At 27.3% G+C, this 22,595-nt stretch overlaps 2 protein-coding genes across 3 annotated transcripts; one reads left to right on the plus strand and one right to left on the minus strand.

Moving 5' to 3' along the window:
* Positions 1–15,860: 15,860 nt before the first annotated feature.
* LOC112281777 (uncharacterized) lies at positions 15,861–17,636 on the plus strand. Its single transcript, XM_024518653.3, has 2 exons — positions 15,861–16,553; positions 16,812–17,636. The coding sequence occupies exons 1-2, from the start codon at positions 16,299–16,301 to the stop codon at positions 16,953–16,955; spliced, it is 399 nt and encodes a 132-aa protein (XP_024374421.1). The 5' UTR covers positions 15,861–16,298; the 3' UTR covers positions 16,956–17,636.
* A 290-nt stretch (positions 17,637–17,926) lies between these two features.
* LOC149989404 (uncharacterized) lies at positions 17,927–21,333 on the minus strand. Of its 2 annotated transcripts, none has more exons than XR_016502641.1 (4): positions 19,427–21,333; positions 19,143–19,175; positions 18,869–18,989; positions 17,927–18,424 (listed from the first exon to the last, which is right to left on the minus strand). XR_016502641.1 is itself a non-coding variant. In XM_090249807.1 (4 exons), the coding sequence occupies exons 1-4, from the start codon at positions 19,578–19,580 to the stop codon at positions 18,086–18,088; spliced, it is 654 nt and encodes a 217-aa protein (XP_090105933.1). In that variant the 5' UTR covers positions 19,581–21,333; the 3' UTR covers positions 17,927–18,085. The 2 variants fall into 2 exon arrangements, 1 of the variants encoding a protein (XP_090105933.1); XM_090249807.1 differs by having other exon boundaries at positions 18,869–18,996.
* Positions 21,334–22,595: the final 1,262 nt, after the last annotated feature.

The raw sequence follows: 22,595 nt of genomic DNA on the forward strand, positions 1-22,595 counted from the left end.
TGTTTTGCACTTGTTCATAGAGCTTAAAGTTTGAATAACACTTATAATGCAAGTTTTTCATATATGTCCCAAATGGCTAAATTATTGACTAAGTCTTTAAGCTACCAATTACTTACCAATATCTAGAAAGTCAAATCCACATCTATAAAACTTTTAAGAAGATTGTTTCTATAATAATATCAAATTTATATACTTCTACTTATTTCTATTTTTTCTTCTAATATAAGTAAATTTTAATATAAATATATATGTTTATGATATTATCTTTCTTTTTAAAGAGGAGTTTTATAAGAAGCAATGATCTTATATTGAGAAAGTGTAAGATGCAACAAATTGTATTTGCTACATACTTTGATCTTTGTTTTTTTTAAAGTTAATTAATGGATCATATTAACTATTAATAATATTATATATATGAATAAGATGACTATTTTATTATTTGATTATTATTGATGCTTTAAAAACTCTCTTCAAATAAAATATTTGTAATACCATTAGAAGTGATTTTTATTTCTATTAATATTATATAATATTAGAAGTTTTTTTCAAAGTTGTGATAGTAAACGTTTTATACTTTACCATGTATTGGAAGATGAATATGTTATTTTTAAGGATCTTTACTTCTATTATGTCGTCTTGTAGGTTGTGACAATTTCAATACCTCATCCAATAACTCAATAAATAATAGTTTATAAGTTGAATATATTAGCTCGCGATTTTTTTATTTTCTTAGCCCTATAAATATATAGAACCATAAAGAAGGATATAAGTATTAAGAACAAAAATTCAATGAAGGAAAATAAATAAGTGAAACTTTTCTCAAAGAAAGATGATAAAATGGAAATAAAAAGTATATATATTAGAAAGGAATTAGAATGGCTATTGCTAAAAAACAAAAAAACTAGAGATCTTTGAAACCAGATTGGAAGCAAGAAAAGAATTGACAAGAATGAGAAAGACTTCATCCTTGCCTTCACATATATTATCTAACAAAGAGCTATGTGGTGACATTCTATAAGACCTCCAACACATGTCTAATTTGTGAGACACTTATCTTAACTTATAAGGTTAGCTTCTTATATGTGCGCCACATGATTAACTTATATTACAAGCTATCAATACATAGAATATATGGTTAGCTTATTTGCCAAGTGTTCAACTTATTAATCACCTATAGATACGTATAAAAACAATATCATGTCTATAAAATATTTAAGAAGCTTTTCATAAGATATTTTTAAATTAATCTATTCTACCTACTTCTATCTATTCATATTATATAGATAATTATGAAAATATATATATATATATATATATATATATATATTGATGACATAATCCCTCTTTTCTAGGAATGAATTCCACAAGAAGTAATGATTACATATTGAAGAAGTTTAAGATGTAAAAAATTATATTTATTACATATTCTAATCTTTATTCTATCTAAATGTAGTTGATAGGTCTTCTCAACCATTAATAATATCTCATTCTAAGGTAGATAGATCACCTTGTTATTTAATCATTATTGAGGACTTTATAACTTTTTTCAAACAAAACATTTATAATACTATTAGGAGTTGTTTTTACTTCCAATAAAATCATCAATCACTAGGAGTCTCTTTTAAGGTTGTGATATCGAATGTCTTATATTTCACAATCTATTTAAGAAAGAATATGATATTCTTGAAGGCCTTTATTTCTATTGCATTGTCTTGAAGGTTGTGATAATCACAATGACTTATGTGATAAGTCAGCAAACAATAATTTTTAATTAGAATTTATTGATTATTGGTTCTCTATCTTATTAATACCATTAATATAAAATAATAAAATAATAAAAAATAAAACATGGAATGTAATCTTTATTGAATAACTTTTCTTTTATACTAAGAAATTGTTTGATTTTTCAACTTAGTTTTGATAGATGTTGTTGATAAAAAATTTTGACCTTCTCTATTACATTTACAAGATTCTTAATTGACTTTTATATATATTCACTCATATCATATCCATGCCAATAAACAAGATATTCTAATCTATTTTAGTATCACCTTAAGTCTAAGACTTCTTCCACCTCAAACTCAAGATTATTATCTACTTCTATAAAAGATGGTGGCATTTTTTTTTTTTTTTGAGATATTCACTACCTTCTATGACTTAAAAAGAGACATATGAAATAGAAGATGAGTCTCCATAGATTTTGGTAGATATAATTAATAAGCAACTAGATTTATTTATTTACATATAAGAAATGGTCTAAGTTTATAGTAATCCAACTTGTCACAAAGACAAATAGTCCAGAACTTGATTTATATACTCCATTTTTCCATTCGTTTGAAGATTGAAAGCCAAAGATAGTTTAATGTCCACCTTTAGAATCTTGAAAAGATTTTTTTAAAATCTTGATACAAATTAAGTTTCTTTATCCAATATAATAATTTTGAATAATCTATAATAGTAATAAATATCATCAAAGAAAAATATAGTTGTTTCTTTACTTAAAATTGATTTTGTACATGGTACAAAATGTGCTATTTTGGTAAAATAATATACTATCAAAAATATAAATTCATAAGAACTTGAGACCATAAGATTCATAATAAAATCTAAAAATAAAATATTATCACTGTTCAAGAATAGATAATGGTTGAAGAAGTTCGTAAGATCAATGATGAGGAGTTTTTTTTTTATTTTTTTTTTTATTTTTTTATCTTGAACGAATGTCACATGATTATACAAAATCTTTGACTGCCTTCTACATTTCAGGCCATTAAAAATCTCTTGATATTAGTTATAAAGTCTTGTTGTATCCAAAATATCATTTTGCTCTAAAGTCATAATAAGCTTAAAGAACATGTAATTGTACTATATCTTTTGGAACATATAAGTAGCCTTCAAAATAGGGTAGATTTTTTAAAATTCAAATTTAATAGTATCATTAGATTTTGAAGAATTATCCTTAATATGACAAAAAAAAAATTCAAATGACATATTTAATTGAACTTTCTTAAAAAAAATTGAATCAAGAGTTTATGTTGATTTTATTGCTTATAGATGAAATTGCTTTAGCTTCAAGAAAATAGTCCATTGTTAATCAAAAGCTATATCTTCTTCTTTTGATATAAGATAAGATTGTTTAAAAAAAATATTTGACAAATCTTATTATTTTCTTGGTTGATAAGTAATCTTGAATTTGAATCTCAACAAAAATATGATTTAACAAGCTTGGCAATAATTTAAAATATGTGTTAACATAAAATACTTAAAATTCTTATAATTTGTATACACAATGATTCTACTAGAAGTACCTTCTAGATAATAATGCCATTCTTAAAATAAATCTTTTATTGAAGGAAGTTTTTTTTATTGTAGATTTTATAGTTGATCTTAATTACTAAAATATTTCTTAAATAAAAAACTACTAAATAAAGTTTGTTGTTTATTTCCATTTTTAATTATAAAATATATAAAGTAAAGTCTAATATATTTGTTTCTATAAAAAAATACCTTAGAGAAGTCAATATGATATAAGTTTGGTGCAAAAACAAAAGATATCTTTAAAGTTTTAAATATTGCTTCCACTTCTTTGTTCTACTCAAATTTGTCTTTATAAGTCAAATCTATAAGAAGTGTCATAATATGTATTATCTTGTTTAAGAATGTATTAGATATCTGACTGTAGAAAATGAAGTTGTATTTTATAAGTATCTAAAAAATCCTAATAGGTTTCATCCATATATAAAGAATACAATTTGAATTTTAATTCAAAATTCCTTAAATCTAGTACAATGTATTAAAAAATATTCTTTTTAATAACTTCAATCATATATAAATCCCAATTGCCTTATTATTTTTTATCATTAGGCAATTTTGATTTCTCTTTGCAAGCTTTAATTCTAATCAGTGAGCTTTGGTGAGCTGTAATTTTTAATTTGACCATCTATTTGATAAAAAAATTTTGCATACAAATGCTACTATAAGTCTTCTATATATTCAAAAAAATTCAATCTAATCCAACTTACAAATTGTGAGTTAAAGCCCCAAAATTGCATCAATGTTACTTAGGCATCAACTTAAAAGTTGTTGTAAATAATCTAGTAGCGATTTTTCCTTCTCCAACAATTAACTTCAATTCAAAATTGATATGTAGCTTGATATTAAAGTCTTTTAATACCATACCAAATTTCTCTTTAATCTGACTAATAGATCTTCAGATATCATAGAAATCCTATCTGACCCCAAACAACGAACTTCTAATATCTTCTTGTACCAAAACCCAGATATCTCTCAATTACATTATTAAATTAATAAAAAAAAATTATACACACTTAGCACATTCAATCAACCAAGCATTGTCAAATTTTAAACTATAGATGTGATACCAATTACACGAAATAGCTAGAAGTATTAGCCCTAATTATATTGTATAAATCTTAAGTCTTTAATTTAAACCCTGGTTTTGAATAATAATTGTTAAGTCATTTGAAATCCTAAAGAATCAAGCCTTATACCATTGGAATAAGCTAAAAGCTAGCTCACAAATCCTAATTGCTTATCTTAAGTGATCTCCTATTTTATCCTAAATGATCATTTTAGAAGCTAGACGTCTGATTTCAACATTGTCCCACAAATGGTCGACCCTTGGATATCAATCTAATTTATCTTAGGGATTTTTTAGCCCAATCCTATCCTAAACTTCACCATAGTATCAGCCATGTTAATTATTTATCTCTTTTAATCTAATTTTATCAATTTATGGTCTTTCTAAGGTATTAAAAGAATTTCTATAGCCTAAAAGGTAAAATTACTAACCAACCTTTAATCTACTAGCTATTAAATTAAGTGGCTTTTATAAAAATAATATTTAAATATATTAAAATATTATTTAATCAAAATGATTAGATATTAATTAAAAAATTATTTTTGATTATATTTTTATTATATAATTGTGTAATAATACGATAGTAGAGCTACAACTTAAAAATTCTTGATGAAGATCCAATAATAATTAGCAAATTTTAAAAAATATTTGACATTTTCTACTATTTTAAAGACATTTTAATCTATAATAGTCTAAATTTTCTTAAGATCCATCATAAGACTATCATTTCAAATGATGTATCCTAAAAAGTCAACTTAAATAATATGAAATATATACTTTTTCACCTTGGTGTATAGTTCTACATCTCTAAGTTTTTGTAACATGTGACAAATATGAAGTTTATACTCTTCTATGCTTTTAGAGTAGATTAAAATATTATTTATATAACAAATAATAAAATCATTCAAAAAATCTTAAAAGAAATTATTTATTACATGTTAAAAATATTTTGGCACATTTATAAGTTCAAAAGGCATGACATTGTATTCAAAATATCTATATCTAGTTCAAAACATAGTAATCCATTCATCTCCTTCTTTGATGCATACCAAATTATATGCTCCTTGTAAATTTATTTTGGTGTAGATTTTAGTTTTATTTAATTGATGAAGAAGTTTAGATATAAAAAATAGAAGACATCTTTTTTTGACGGTAATCTTTTTAAACTCTCAATAATCTAAATATATATATATATATATAATAATAATTTATTTATTTATTTATTATATATGAATAAGATAGAAGCTCTTGATAAAAATTTTGAATGGCATATGAAATTCTCGATAAGATTTTTTCTAATATATTCTTGAATTTAGCTAATTTATTTTGTAATAAACTACAAATTGGTCAAAATTGTAGTTGAGCTCTCTTTTGAGCAATTATAAAGATAATATTTTGAAAGAGTATTTATATATTTTTTTTCAATGATAACTTAATAATCTTGATATTAGCTTTAAATACGACACGAAATCTTTCCACCATTAAGAATAGATGTGGTATAATTAACACAAAAAAATCCTTCATTTGCAACATGCAAGAAAGCTCTTGCACTTATAAATAAGGATTTGGATATATTAAACTTTTGACTTTTGATTTGATTGATAAAACTCTTATTTTTACTTTGAAAAAATATAAGACTAAAATTAATTCAATCTATTAAAATATTATATTTTTTTAGCTATTATAAACCTAAAATAATTAAATTAAAAGAAGATCTAATTATATTAAATATTACAAAGCTATTATGACCATTAATTTCTATGAGAAGAATTTTATGAGTAAAATCTTCAAAAAATAATAGAAAACCATCTATGACTTCTACATGAATAAATTTAGTTTTCTTCATTAAAATTATGTTGTATCTTTTTACAAATTCTTCATCTAAGAAATAAATTGAGATTCCTAAATCTAACAAAATAGAAGCCTTGTGATGTTTAGGTCATAAAAAAACATTATTGTAAAATAAGGAGAGGATTTACAAGAAGGAATAAAACTTTTATTAGATATTCTATAAGATTTCAACCTTACAATTCTTGTTGTAATTGAACAAACTTGTTTTTTGACATATTTTCTTTTTTAATAACCATACTTCTAATTTTGTGATTGCATTGGTTTTTTAAGAAATTTTGAATAGTGTACTTAGATTCTCTATTATACAAGCATAATCCTTCTTTACAATAATGAATCTTTTCTTGCTCAATAAGAAATTTGAAACATATTACATCAATTTTCATGTCTTTCATTTTTGAATGTATGTGTTGAAAAGATGATGATGTTGCTATTGAATTCTAAAGATGTTGAGGCCTATTTGTGTGACTCTAAGATTAAAATTCAAAAGTTGATTGTCATACCTCACAGCAAAGTCCATTGTTTGACTCAATATTTGAGAAACAGGTAAGTTGAGCATTAATTTCTTTACTTCAAATTTTAATTTGTAAAGAAATTGGCTAATGAGTGTAATATCATCTGACTTCATATCAATTGTAAGTTATTAAAATTGTAAAATATATAACATTATAGATCAATTTTTTTATTGTAAAATATAATTCTTCTTAATTATAATATAAATATATCATATTTTCTATATATGGATTAAAATTTTGTTAAAAAAGCCTCCAAATTATCCAATGTAGAATCACATTATTCAAGAAAAGAAAAAACTATGATAGTGCAAAACTTGGAAGTAGTGTTTTAATAAACTTGACTTGTGATCTTAGAGTTGGATACCTTTAGAATTGAAGTTTAATCACTAATCTTACTTAATTGATGAATTCCGAAAACTTTAGTCTTATGCTATTAAACTTCTCAAGTAAGAAAATTCTTGGTTATTTAATGCTTGAACAATGTTCTACCATAGGAAAAGTAACACAATTTTGTGTAGTTGTTAAGGCAGTTCTAATTATTTCTATATCTTCACTTCTTGCCAATCTTGTTTCTCATTGTAGTAGTAAATTGAGTTGATGTATTGCAAGTATTAACTCTCTCAATTTATTTTTTATTCATCCTATTGCACTTTTTATTTTAACAAGCTCTATTATAATAATACTAAAAAAAAATACCAAATATCTTTTAAGATAAGTAAAAAAAAGGACTAGAAATCAAAAGAAATTTTAAGAAAAATATTAGTTTAAAAGTGAGTAATTTGTAACTTTTAATATACTTATGTCTCATCAAGAAAGAAAAATAATCCACTCTTAATGTAGAAAAAATAAAACTTTAGTATTATAAATATACTCATATCAATCTATGAATTATAAGAATTTGATGAAGGTAAATAAATAAGTGAGACTTTTCTTAAATAATGATGAAAAAATAAAAATAAAAAGTGTATATATTCAAAAAATAATAAAATAGAATAGTTATTGCCAAAAGATAAGAAAATTAAAAATCCTTGAAACTACACTAGAAGCAAGAAATGAGTTGATAGGAGTGAAGAAGGCTTCACTCTTACCTCCATATATAATATCTAACTAAGAGCTATGTAGTAACATTCTATAGAACCTCCAACATGTATCTAATTTGTGAGACATGTATCTTAACTTGCAAGGCAAGTTTCATGTAGATGTGTTACATAGTTAGCTTATACTACAAACTATCAATACGTACCACATATGGCTAATTTTTTAGCCAAGTGTTTAATCTATCAATGACCTATAGATACATATAAATGTGAAATCATATCTATGAAGCATCTAAGAAACTTTTCTATAAGATATTATCAAATTTATATATTTTTATCTATTTTTACCTATTCAAATTATTTAAATAATTATACAAATAAATATGTATGTCAATGATAATAAGATAGAATATAATATTTATTTAACATACTTTGCTTTATGGCAAAAATTTCTTGACTCTTCATCTTAGTTTTAATGAATATTATTGATTAAAAATATTGAATTTCTTTGCTATATTTGTAAGATTTTTGAATGACTCTCATGTACATTCACAAATATCATATCCATGAAAAATATACAAGATATTTGAATATGTTTTGATATTACTTTAATTTTAAGATATCTTCTATTTTAAATTATTAATTATTATCTATTTCTGTAAAAAGAAGTAGTACACATCTTCTTCTTGGTATATGTTTTTTCATATATGGCTTAAGAAGAGACACATGGAATACATAATTGATCTTAATAAATTTTGATAAATGTAATCAATATGTAATTAGATTGATTTTTTACAATTAAAAAATAATTCAAATATAAGGTTATTTGACTTGTCACAAGGGCAAATAGTTTTGGTATTACAACAAAATAACCATATTTTGTTGTTAATGTGAAATTGAGATTATTTCTTGCAATGAATATTTGTATTGATATTTATTTTGTTCTTAAATTTCTATTAATTGTGCCTTTATTATTGCATGTAGTTCTAATAAATAATTTTTAAAATTTTCTTTTATAAAGTTATTAAATTTTGAGAAGTTAAAAAAAATATAAATAATAATAATAATCAATATAGAAATGTAATTGCTAAGTAAAAAAAATATATTATGTTATTATAAAAAAAAATTCCAAACATCAAAAGAAATTTTCAATCATCTTGATAGTAATTTATGGTGCATCTCAAATATTGCTCCAAATCTTGATTGCCTTATTCTATTTATTTATAAATTCAGATATAAAAAGCTAAACATGATTTTTTGTCTATCTTCAATATTTTAAAAAAGATTTTCTAAAACCTTGATACAATTTGAATTCTTCTATCTAATATAATATTTCTTGCTATTCTATGATATCAATAAATATTGTCATAAAAAAATTTAGTTGTTTCTTTATATGTATTAATTTTTGTATATGGTACAAATTATATAATTTTGGTAAAATAATCTATTATCAGAAATATAAGATCATATAAATTTGAGATTGAAAGATCAATAATGAAATCCCTAGAAACAAAGAATCATCATTGTTCTAATATAAGTACCAATCAAAAAAGTCTATATGAATAATGACAAGTAATTTTTTATCTTAAAAAAATATTACATAATTGTACAAAGTCTTTAACTTTCTTTTACATTTAAGGCCATCAAAATATCTTAAGATTAATTTTAAGATCATTTTATATTTAAAATATCTTGCAATTCAAAAATTTATGACAAGGTTGAAATATACACAATTGTACTTTATTTTTTTGAATATATAAGCATTCTTCAAAATAAAATAGATTCTTTTTGAATTCAAACTTAAAAATATCATAAATTTTTTTTAAAATATTTTTAATATCATAAACAAGAAGATCTAAAGATATATTTGATTGAAATTGATTAAAAAATATTAAATCAACAATCAAATTTGATTTCAATGCTCAAAGTTGAAATTGCTTTGGCTTCAAATAAAATAATTTGTTGTTGATAAAAAATTAAATTTTCTTCTTTGACGATAAGATAAAAAAGTCTATAAATAATATCAGATAATTTTTTTGTTTTTTTAGTAAATAAGTGATTTTAAATACAGATCTTGATAATGACATGCTTTAGTGGACGGAAAAAATTTAAAAGGCATGCTAACATAAAGTACTTGAGGTTCTTAAGATCTATATGAATTATTAAATAACTGAAAGCATCTTTCAAATAATAGTGCCATTTTTGAAAGGAATTAAAATTTATAAAAAAGCTCTTTTTCATTAATCTTGTAATTGATCTAAGTTGTTGAAAATTTTATTGAATAAAAAACTACCAGATGAAATTTGATATTTGCTTCTATTTGAAATAATATTGCATCTAAAGCTAAATTTAATATATTTATTTGGATTTAAAATGGCTTACAAAATTAATACTATACAAAATAAAGTTGTTATAAAAGTTGTCTTCAACACTTCAAATATTGCTTCAACTTTTTTATTCTAATCAAGTTTGTTTTTGCAAGTCAAACATGTGAGCAAAGCTGAAACTTAAAAAAAAAAAAAAAAAAAAAAAAAAAAATTGATAGAAATCCAATATTAATTGAAATTTTTTAAATATACTAGATTTTTCTTATTATTCATATATTTTTTAATCTATGATGGTTTCAACTTCTTAGGATCTATCTTAAAGCCTCCATTTAAAATTATGTATTATAAAAAAATAAATAAAATCATATAAATTACATACTTATTCATCTTGGCATATAATCTTGTATTTTAAAGTTTTTAAATACATAAAAAATATGAAATTTATGGTCTTTTTTATTTTTATAGTAGATTAAAATATTTTCTAGATAAAAAAATAACAAATAATTTTAAAATTCTTAAAGAACATCATTCATTAAATGTTGAAAAAAAATTGGCACATTTGTGAATCAAGAAGACATGACATTATATTTCAAATGCCCATATCTAATTTAAAATATAATCTTTTATTCATCTCTTTCTTTAATGTATATCAAAATATAAATTCCTTATAGATCTATTTTGGTATAGATTTTTGTTCAATTTGATTAATCAAAAAGTCTTGATATCAAAGATAAAAGGTTCCTATTCTTGATAGTGATCTTATTCAATTCTCAATGATCTACATACATCTATAATAATCTTGTTAAATTTGAATAATCTATATAAATCTATAATAATATTTTTTTTTCTTTATAAATGAAATATATATTTGTATTAGAAACTTTGAATGGTATAAAAAATATTTGGCCAAATTCTTATCAATACATTCTTTAAGTACATCTAACTTATTTTGTAATAAATTATACATTCGTCTAAGTGATGGTTGAGCTCCTTCTAAAGATCAATCAAGCTATTACAAAGACTATGCTTTGGAACAATATTTGCATTTTTCTTCTTAAAACGTCTTAATATTCTTTGTTATAAATAAAAATATTATTTGAAGCCTATTTTTTATTAACAATATATACAACATAAATAATAAAGAATGATCTTCTTTTTACATTACAAATGAAAGTACTTGTATCTATAAATAAAGATTTTATTGTATTAGAATGATGACTTTTAACTTAGTAAAAGTCTTGGTTATATTTTTGGAAAAATTAAAATTATAAAAAGTTTAATTAAATCTTAAATTATATATTTTTTAACCATATAAATCTAAGATGATATGATAAGAAATAGATCTAATATCATTAAATATTATTAAATTATTTTAGATTTTTTTTGCTATATTTATAAGAATAATTTAATAGAAAATATCTCCAAAAGATAATAAATGTCCATCTATGACTTCTATATGGATAGGCTTAATTTTTTCTATTAAAAATATTTTATGTTTTTTTAATAAAATCTTTATCTATTAAGAAGCCAAGACTTTTAAATATAACAATATAAAGACTTTTTGATTTTTTGGTCCTAAAAAAATATCTATTATAAAATGAGGTGAGGATTTTGAAAAGAAAATATAACTTTTAATAGGTATTACAAAAAGTTTTTGTTGTATGATTCTTGTAGTAGCTTGAAAAATACGTTTTCATATACATCATCTTCTTTTACAACCATGTATTTTATTTTGTAGTTATATTGCTTCTTTAGACAATGTTGAAAAATGTACTTAGATTCTCCATAATAAAAATAAAATCTATTTTAATAATATTGAGCCTTTTCTTACTTAGTGAGAGATTTAAATTATATCATATTAATTTTTATAGGCTTTGGCCTTGATAAGTAAGTTTCTAAAAACTTAGGAATTATTATCATATCTTAACTTATTCTTCTTCAATCAAATCTTTGTTTATGAAATATTTTAAAACATCAATTATTGCATATAATGGCTTTAGTAATAAATTATTTCAATGAGACTATTTTTGATATTTTTAACAAAAAAATATTTTGGAATTATCTTTAAATCTATATTAAAATTGATTAACAAAGGCTTTATTATTTTAGTCTACATTACAAGTAAGATTTTAGAATTTGATAGAATAAATAATAACAAACTACAATCCTTATTGTAAAAATAAGTATTTTATCTTTACTATCTTTTTTGATCACTTATTCTAAATGTGGCCATAAACACTTTAAAGAAGAAATTTAGATCATATAGAAGTTGCAATTTTTTTTCAATCAAAGATTCATACTAGAAGAGAGCACTTTTAAATAGAAATATGGCTATAAATCCAACTTGAATGAATCTATCAAGATATTCAAAAGAATGTGATTTTAGATAGGACTTAACTTATTGTAGAAATCTTTTAAATTTTGATCTTTTTCCATAAAACTATTTTAACATGTTAATCTTTATCTTTCTCATCTTATAGTAAAAAAACTTTTTAAATTCACTTATGAGGTTGATTTATTTTTTTCAATTATACAACTTCTTAGCAGAGACATTAGACTTCATTGTTGACTTTATCTATAGACAAAAGAATAATATTTCTATGATTGATATTAGTAATATATAAAATTTCCACCCTAAAAGTGCTGACAAGCTCATGAAGATTTGCAATAATTACAAATATATTCCTACTTCTATCAAATGTAGCATCCATATTTTTTTCTTCTATTTTTTTAATAAATAATTATAATAAATCCATAAATATAATTACAATATAATAATCTATGATTTCTAATATAAAATAAATAGAGTTTGTTCTTTTTTATGAAATCAATATTAAAAAAACAAAGAATTTAATTTGAAGGTAGATAATATGTAATCTTTAAAATATAATAAAAGAAGTGAAATAATCCATTTACTTCTAAGACAAATGCAAGTATAGTGAATTAGCATTCTTGTCAAAATGGAAAAGATAAAAACTTAAAAAATAAAAATAAAGATGTGAAAAAAAAATTATACATATTTAAGAAGAAATTGAAATGACTATTTTTAAAGACAAGAATAATGTAGACTCTTGAAATCAAACTATTCAAAAAAATAAAAATAAAAATAAAAAAAATGACAAAAATAAAAAATATCTCATTTTTACTTCTATATATACTATGTAATTAAATCTATGAGATGACCTTTTATAAGACTTCCAATACATATCCAACTTGTAGAATATATGTCTAACTTGCAAGATAAGTTTATATATATACCACAAGTAGCCAATATGTGCAACATGTGGCCAAGTTGTTGGCCAAGTTTTCAATCTATCAATCACCTATCAATATCCGGAAAGTCAAATCCACATCTATAAAGTTTCTAAGAAGCTTATCCACAAGATATTATCAAATTTATTTACTTCTACTTATTTCTATTAACTCCTCTAATCTAGGTAATTTATAATATAAATATGTATGTCCATCATACTATAGAATTTTAAAAGATGCAAAAAGATTTGGAACAATATCCTTAGAACATAATGTATGTCCTATTGAATGGATGTATAAGATATCTTATTGATTATTTTTAGAAGGTTTAGCAATTTTAATGCTCAATTTGATAGAACCTCAATTGGAAGTTTATTCAAATTAGAATAAAATAACTTTATTATATGTTAATTTTCCTATGCATATGATTTTGTATTTTTTTTTAACTAAGATATCTATTGTAATTAATGGAAATTTTTCTATAATCTTCTTTTTTAGATTCTAATATTATATATATAAAAAATATATATTATAATATTCTTTTGAAAAATGACTAATTAAAATAGAAGACTTATCATTATTGTTTAATTTTGATATGTAAAAGAGACTGTTAAATAGTCTCACATTTTTACTAAATAGATCCACCCTTCATGAAGAATATAATAATCATGATGAATAAGGTTTATTTTTATTGGTTGCAAATAATAGTGGAGAAATACATCTAGATGTCATAATTATTTTTTATGATGGTTAAGACAATTTAGTAAAAACTTTGATCTATTTAACATTTTCTTATATATATATATATATAATTTTTTATATGTAATATTTTGTTGGAAATTGACTTGTACATTGTAGATGCTATTAATAGCTCAAATTATCATCCTTACATAATTTAGTAGTATTTTATAATATGTATATATATATATATATATATCATAGTCACCAGTTTTATATCCTATAAACAACCAAAAGTTGAATTCTACTAAATCTCCTACATCAAACCTTTAATTTTTTTTATTGATAAAATGCAAAAAAGATTGCACTGATTACAGTTGAAAAGACACTTCCACTTGAGAAAGAATAAATGAATTTCAAGGGGAAGAATGAGATGTATTGTTGAATTGAAGATGGGGGAATTTTGGTAGAAAAAGCTGAGAAAATTTCCGATTGATTAATTTCAAAAAGTAAATGGAATATGAAAACAAGTACCATATTCATGGAATGTACAGAAGATGTCATCAATAACAGCGGTTAGAAAAAAGAAAATTCAAAAATAAAATAGGTGACAATACATAGATAACAAAAACAATGGTGACATATGAAAGGATATCAATACATGTAGATAGGTCTAAATGATAATATATTAAAACTGTAACCAGATGGTGCTTTGATTTGATGTTGTTATCAATCAGTTGTGTTTTTATTGATTCATGTAGGTAATGAGCCAAATACTTCCATGCATTTTATTTTTTGAGTAATAATGGTCATTATATAAACTCTTGTTATCACACATAGATATATTTTTCAACACTATTATCATTTCTAAGATAATAAAAGCTTAAAATTTAAAAAATCCAAATTCCCATTATTTTTTGAATATTTATATTGATATTCTTTTAAATGTCACCATTATTATCAAAATGGTACATAAAGCATATCAGTCTATAATCCTAAATAGAATATTTGTTACCAATGTTGGTTAAATTATCAAAAATTTGTGAAATTGTTACTTGTCACCAACTTATTATATGCTGCCCACATACAAATTATGTACCAGATTAACATCCTATATATATAGTTATATATATTCGACACATTATATGAATATAATTTATTAACACAATTGATTAGCTTTTTCGAAGATAGGTGAACAGTTAACTTGTGTCTTATACTTGAAATAATATTGTTTCATCATGTGCCCTCTTGGTAGTTGAAAATGCCACCTCCAACCATTGAACGGTTATGACTTCAAGGTCATTTATGGTATTAGAATAAAAATAGAAACATCCTCTTACCAACATTCTTTATTACTTTTTAAACTACAAGAGACTTTCACATGTCTACAACCACCTCCATGACCTTGCAAAAATGAATATATATATATATATATATATAAACTGTGGTGTGAATGGACTCTTCAAAATGAAATAATATTCTGTTTATTTAAACAACTATACATGTATGTATAAATATATATATATATATATATACTCACACACATATATTACACTTTTAGAAGACACAGTTATTGCTTATGATAAAGTTTCTTGCTTTATCCTGTCTATGAGAATTCTATCATTTCTTACTGATATTAAGAAGCAATGATTCTAATATTTCAAAATAATCTACTCGTAACTATCAAAATTTCCTTCGTCATTAACAATCGGCATAAAATGTAAGGCTTTATAAAATCAAAAATTAAAATTAAGACAATTGAATGAGCATAAGAACAGTGATGACGTAGCAATAAAATCATTTTTTTATTATTACATCGTAACATTATAAGCATTTACAACAGCTAGAATCCACGTTGAGGGATTTCCTCATGTGAAATTCAGAACCAACTAGGCATGAAAACTAGACGCTGACCCATTGCTGTTCAAATGAGCGCAGCGCTGGAATCTGCAACAGCATGTAGAGTAATTGGCTTGGAGCGCATAGGCAGGCTCTCCAAGCTTCTTGTTCAATCGGCGCAAATTGACTCTTGATGTTGAAGCTTTTTGTGAATGAGTGTTGGAGTAAGAGAGCGTGGCCTGAATCTTTCTTGCATTGAATCTTACAATTCAATGACGTATGTTCATGTAGATGATCTGCAGAGGCACAAGTGTTGACAAAAGGAGAAGAGTCTGTGTTTGGTTGTGGGAGTTCAGAGTGCAGTTCGCATCTCGGTCTATGAAATTCTTGTTGAATTTCATCCAGGAGCTTCGTGCTAAAGATGGCGAGGGCATTAGTCGCAATGGAGAACTCAATCGCAGGGACAGGGACTCTCAACATTGCAGTGAGTGCGCTTGTTTTCGTCGTATGTGTTACCATTTTGATAGGCTTGTGCACCGGATTTGCGCCGCATAAAATACTTCATGACGATTCGGAATTAGATGCGGAGAAGTTGAAGCTAAGAAATGCTGGGGAGACGTTTAGCAGCAATCTCCTGATCAAGAGAAGTTCCCTCAGATCCATGTTTTCAAGATCTGTAAGTTGCAAAGATGCTAGGCATCAACCGCGAGTGAATAGAACTGCAATCCCATGTTAGTGGTGGCGATGCAAACATTTGTCTCGTCGAAGTAGATTCATTGTGGCTTGCTCAGTTTACACGTTGCTATATTTTCAAAATGTATATCCGAATATTTTGTGTTTGCTAAGCTAGATCTGTCGAATTTCAGCATTCCTTCTTTTTGCCCAAAAATCAGGATAATGTGATTCTACTGAATCACACAAAATTGCGATGCAGAACAATGAAACTTCAGACAATGCGAATGATGGAGGTGCTGTGTGGCAGAGACCGATTCTGCGCGGTGAACGTTGTAAGCCACTTTCTTTCTCGGGACTTGTATTGTATGATGAGAAAGGTAACAGGTTGCCAGAAACGAAGTAACTCCAAATCGGCCTGCACTCAAGACCTATACAAGCAAACTTTCACCAAAACTGGAACAATCCAGTGAAAATCAATACCAGGAGTTACTAAATACATCAGCATCGGGTCACGCACTAAGCCATTACGACTGTAGTTTGTTACACAGTTCTTTCATGATCAATGACCTCTCACGTCGCCGCCAAAGCAGTGTGCACGCACGAGAACACATCTCCTTCGTCCACGAAAAGCACGATGTGATATTTCAGGCAGCATATTCGAACCGGTCGTCATGAGGCAAAACCATCTCTTAACACGAGTTCCCATTTTCTGAGTAAGCATCAAAGATTATAGTCTTCAATGACCAAGGCGATGGTGTCACGTGCTTGTTCGGATTCAATCTCCTGATTCGTTGTGCTTCATGTTCGTGAACTAGAGTACTGCATTAGAATGTAATTAACTCGCAAGATATACATGATTCAGAATTTTATCAAAATTTCTAACTGCCTTTCAATGGAGATTATTCACTCGGTAGCGCATTCTATCAATCGAACATTAAATCTGTTGCTGTGGGAGCTTAGGAAGCAAAATGTTTAGTCAAGGGATGAGTCTCTGACGACCAAGCTCGGATAATCAACTTGACATTTACTGTTCGTAAACGATCACGCTCAATACATCATGAAGTAAGCTTTGTAATATTTCAAATTAGCGATTCACGGTTTCACAAGCCTGCCTGCACATTCTGATTCTGACGGTTAGTTTGATCTTTTCCATACCTAGGGTGGGAAGGTAACAACTTCGTATTCATCAATTACATGGGTGCTTACACAACTTTCGTGATCTATCATCTCCTTAGAATGCTATGCTGCCAGAGCATGGCCGATGTTTTGTCACTTGATAATTTTCCTTGATCAGTCATCTAATCATAGTTTGTTCATACGGAGAATGTTTGCATGCAGATGTGGATAGAAACGCTGTTCAGTAAAGGCACCAAGTGATGCGTCAATTTTTGCTCGACCCTTTCTCAATGAGTTTTTATTTATTATTATTATTATTGATACCCTGAATTAGAATACACAGAAAGAATTTTCGTGTAAAACATTGACGCATTTCTATAATTCCCAGATAAACAGGATTTCAAAGAACTTGTAAAATTAGAAAGATTTCAAAAGAACTAGGATTCTTGTCACTACAAATTGGTTGCAGCAAACAAATAGGCATGCTTCACCTTGACCCTGATGTTCCTTGTTGTTGTTGTTGTTGTTGTTGTTGTATTTCTTTTCTTTTCTTTTCTTTCTAACTTGTTTTCTTTTGACTGTGAAGTAATGAATCAAAGTTTTGGTGGAATGCTTGGTTAAGGTCGGAACACATGATATTGTAACCAGTAATTGCATGTCTAAGTCGCCAGTGATGCACCTGAACAAGCTTGACTTTGCGAAGTCAATCTCGGATTCCAACAAGATGCAATCAAGTGGCTGCCTAGCCAGAGAAAACTGTAAATACAAATACGGATCATGAGAATCATAGAATAACAAACACCCAATTATCGGCGACTGATGACGAATTTTGAATAGCAGGACTGCGTTCACTGTAATGAAGTCTACAGAGCAGAATCAATCATCAACAATACCAGTCACGTTGACGTGACTAATAGAAGTTTGGATTCACTCGAACATCCTTGCACCCTGCTCTGGACCTTACTCATGCGTGCAGGCAGGTTACATCCAAACATAGACGCATTTGAATGTTCAATCAATGGCTTCTAGCTCGAAGAACATCGTGAAGGATTGTTTACATGAATGAAACAGAAACCTTGCAGTGTCGTAGTATATTCTGATAGTAACATTCCAGCAGCGGAATACAGAACTGCAAATATCATCAAGATCGGAAAGCGTTGACATAAAAGGGTAGTAAGGCACACAATCAAGGTTCATTACCGAGGTATCTGTAGCTCCGAAAAAATTGTCGCCCGTTTCCTCTCTCACCACTAAAATAGTCTCCAAATGAAAGCTCTTTGTGGATAAACATGTTTCCCTGGCGAGAAAGACGATGATACTACTGCACTCTTTTCCATGCACATTAGATTAAAAACGAATCAAGACTTTGTGCAGATAATTTATGATGCGAAGTACATTAGCTTACAGTATTACTGGCAGTTATCAGATCCTGATTTGAACTCAAAGACCCGCAGAATGTGAAGAACGTACGAACCGGCAATATGCTTAGCCTTCTGTAGCATCGATTCTGTCCAGGGTGACGGTACCAAGTCACACAATAATAAGCTAGGCAAAAGAGATTAGAAGCAATTTGGTTCACTAGGTTTTTCAATGTGGTGATGCCTTAAACATGCACAACTACAGTTATACTGAGGAAAATGACATCTCAGATCCATCAACAGGCGCATTCAAGTGTAGATCTACCTCAACAAAAATGTGTACACTCATTCAAGCTGCAATCGAGACTTGAAGTCAAATAGGATAGTGAAAGATGTGCACCTGCGGAGGTGGAACAGCATTCATTACTCCATCTGACAACGATCTCAGCGAGGAGAGTAAATTTCCCTAGGCAATGTATGAGCCAACAGTGGTAATCTTGGCTTCTGCAGGACAGCATGTACATTCTCCAGTGTCTGAAGTATGAACAGCACATGTCTGGACGAAAATGTACTGAAAAATCTAGTGGACTTATCTGCTGAACTATTAGTGGACTTATCTGCTGAACTATGGTTCTGAAGGAACGATATTGTTAATTTCTTGATCGTATACCGGGTTAAATGCAACTCTGCAGAGTTCTCTAAGCCTTCCTCCGTATACGATCAAGAAATTAACCATATCGTAACTTCAGAAAAAGAATAAAACTACATACATGTCTATACCAAAAATCATGAAAAATCAACTATTACGCAGGGAAGAGAAAAAAAAAAATTATCTCCTCTGCGATCTGGATTAATTTCAAAAAATATATGCAGCGGGTACACTATTAGTAGGACCAGCCTGGAGTTCACAACAAAAAATAAATAAAGAAGAAGAAGAAGAAGAAGAAGAAATCCCATTGAATGCTCTAGAATTAATGACAGACTTCTTCAACACAAGCACGGCAATCTTACAGGGGAGTTGGAGGGGGACGACGATCAATTGATGAGTGGATGCATGAAAGAATGGATTTATTTCATGCATCCTTGGTGGAATGGTGCAGGGGTTAGGGCTTTGAATTCCCTGAGCTTCCCTGTCGAATGAGTGGACTGACCAAGGCATCGACGCACGTGCTTGATTGAGTCTACCAGTGCGAGCACTCGCCTGCAACTGGGCTTGGACTTGCAGTTAGTTCGTCGTGCAACCAAACACGAAGCGCTTGCAGGCCCGGGTTTTTTGCACACATGCCCGATAATGTTTTGGAAGATTGACAGGGGGTAGATCAAGCTTGGCAGAGAGCCTTGGAAAGCTGGCTGCTGTGTATCGAAGATCGAGCTCATGGCAAGCGCAGCCGAGAGACCACGTCACTCGCTGCGAGCAAGAGAGTATTCTCCGTTGGTGCTGTTGGGGTTCGGCTGGCTCTGTTTTTTTATCTCTTCCTTATCTGTTTCTATGTGTTTTGTCTGTGTGGCTGGGTCAGATGAGAGAGACAGAGAGTCTTCTCCTCTTCTTTCCGCAGTGGCCTCGGGGTGCGTGTGCCTCGGAATGCTGTCATGATGCACCAAAAGGCACCCAGAGGGTCTCCAGTGTTCGTTTTTGGTGTGTTTCGTTTGTCATGGTTTTGGGGGTGGTGGCAGGTGTACGAGGCTGTATTCCTTGAGACACGTTGTTTTTGCGGTGCAGTGTGGGCACAGAAGACTACTGCTGCAGCAGCAGCAGCAGCTGCTTGATTGTTGAAGCAATGGAAGAATCTATGAGTCTATCTATCTATCTATCCATGTCTATCTATCTCTTCTATCTCTCTCAGTTGGGTGTTACATAAGTTGACCTACTACACAACAACGCTGTCCCCCTCTCTCTCCGTTCCGTGTCATTCCTTCCTTGTGTCCACACACAATGCGGGATTTGAGTCTGATACACTGCTCTCACATACACACATGACCAATAAGTAAATGAATAAATGAGTGTCGAAGGAGAAGGAAGGAAGTACCTGTGTGATAATTTCTATTCTTTTCTTTTCCTTTATCCAGTACAAGCTCAGAGAAATAGCACAGACAGATTGCCAATAGGAAAATAGTACGTTGAAGCCATCAAAATACATGCACAAATGAATGGATCCTGCGGTTGAGAGTGTACCTCTTCTACCCTCGCATTGTCTTTCATAAAATAATAATAATAGAATCATCACTTGACGGATTCTTTCTGTTCTGAAGAATGAATTGTTTGAGTGTGGAATTTTTTGGCTACCACTAGAGTTGGGGATATGTATTTATATATATATATATATATATATATATGTATATATATATGAATGGCTGGTGACAACATTAAGTGATACAGGGTATTGGAAGGACACATTTTGAAGCCAACTATAGCCATTTTCTGAAGAAAAAATAGGTTGTCCCATGTGTGGTACAATCTAACCCACATTCTCTGCCAAAAAATAACAACACTAACCCAATACATATCGCTGCCCAGATTTTCACAGTCTTCCAAAAGCTGTGCAATAAGATTCTTGGTAACCTTTTTGGCTTCCAAATACATCAGCACATACGGACTGGTTTTTTTCACAATAACTAAAAAAAACAGAAGCTTTGGGTCTTTTGTATCAAGCTTTCTTTTCTATTCAATTCAAATTCATTAATATTTTTTTTTTTTTTATGTAATCTATTCAAAAACTGTTGTATGTTAAATGCATTTTTTTCCTATCACTTTGAATGTATTATAACATCAACAATACAGAATTACTTGGAGAAAATAATTGACATGTATAAATGACATTACTCATTGCTCTTCCGTAAAACTCATGGTTGAGGTGTTGTACATGTAGCATTTTAGTTGTCATTTCTACAACAGTATGATTTGCTTGTGTTTTTATTTTTTTTTAGTGTACAGTAAATGTCTGTACAAGTTTTCTCACAGTTTCATAAATTTTCAATTAATTACCAAATTTTGTAGAGTTTAATTTACCTTTGTTTTCAAGCTTCAAAACTTTAAGAATATATATTGTTTTAATTTTATCTTTAATATTACCAATATACATTCCACTTTAGTCATATAATGTATTTTAAAAACTGAAAATTACTAAATTCTAATTTTTTTCCAGCTCGAATAGACTGTATTTTGTATATATAAAATTTTATTCTAAATTTTTTTATTAATTTCTTCAAAAATTTTGAAAAAATCAAATATGTAAAAAATATAATAGATTTAAATCTAAACATTCATAAAAAATATTTAAAATCATACTCATGTGTTTCAAAATTAATTTTTAAAGTAAATTTCAAAACCATAATTAACAAAAACAAATTCTATTAGCCATAACCTTGCACATTAAAATAATACTATACTTGTTGATAAAAAAAAATATAAAATATATTATTTCTAACTAAAAAATAATTGTATGTTTAATATATGGATCTTAACAGTTTGGTTTTTTAATGATAGAAAACAACAAATTAGCAAAAGTAAGTATTGTAATACTTATAAAGTTTTGTAGAATTTAAAGCAAGTTGATCACTTTCTTCAAGTA

The sequence above is a fragment of the Physcomitrium patens genome, chromosome 4, assembly GCF_059467195.1.
Source record: "Physcomitrium patens ecotype Gransden chromosome 4, ASM5946719v1, whole genome shotgun sequence".
Classification (NCBI taxonomy): Eukaryota; Viridiplantae; Streptophyta; class Bryopsida; order Funariales; family Funariaceae; genus Physcomitrium; species Physcomitrium patens.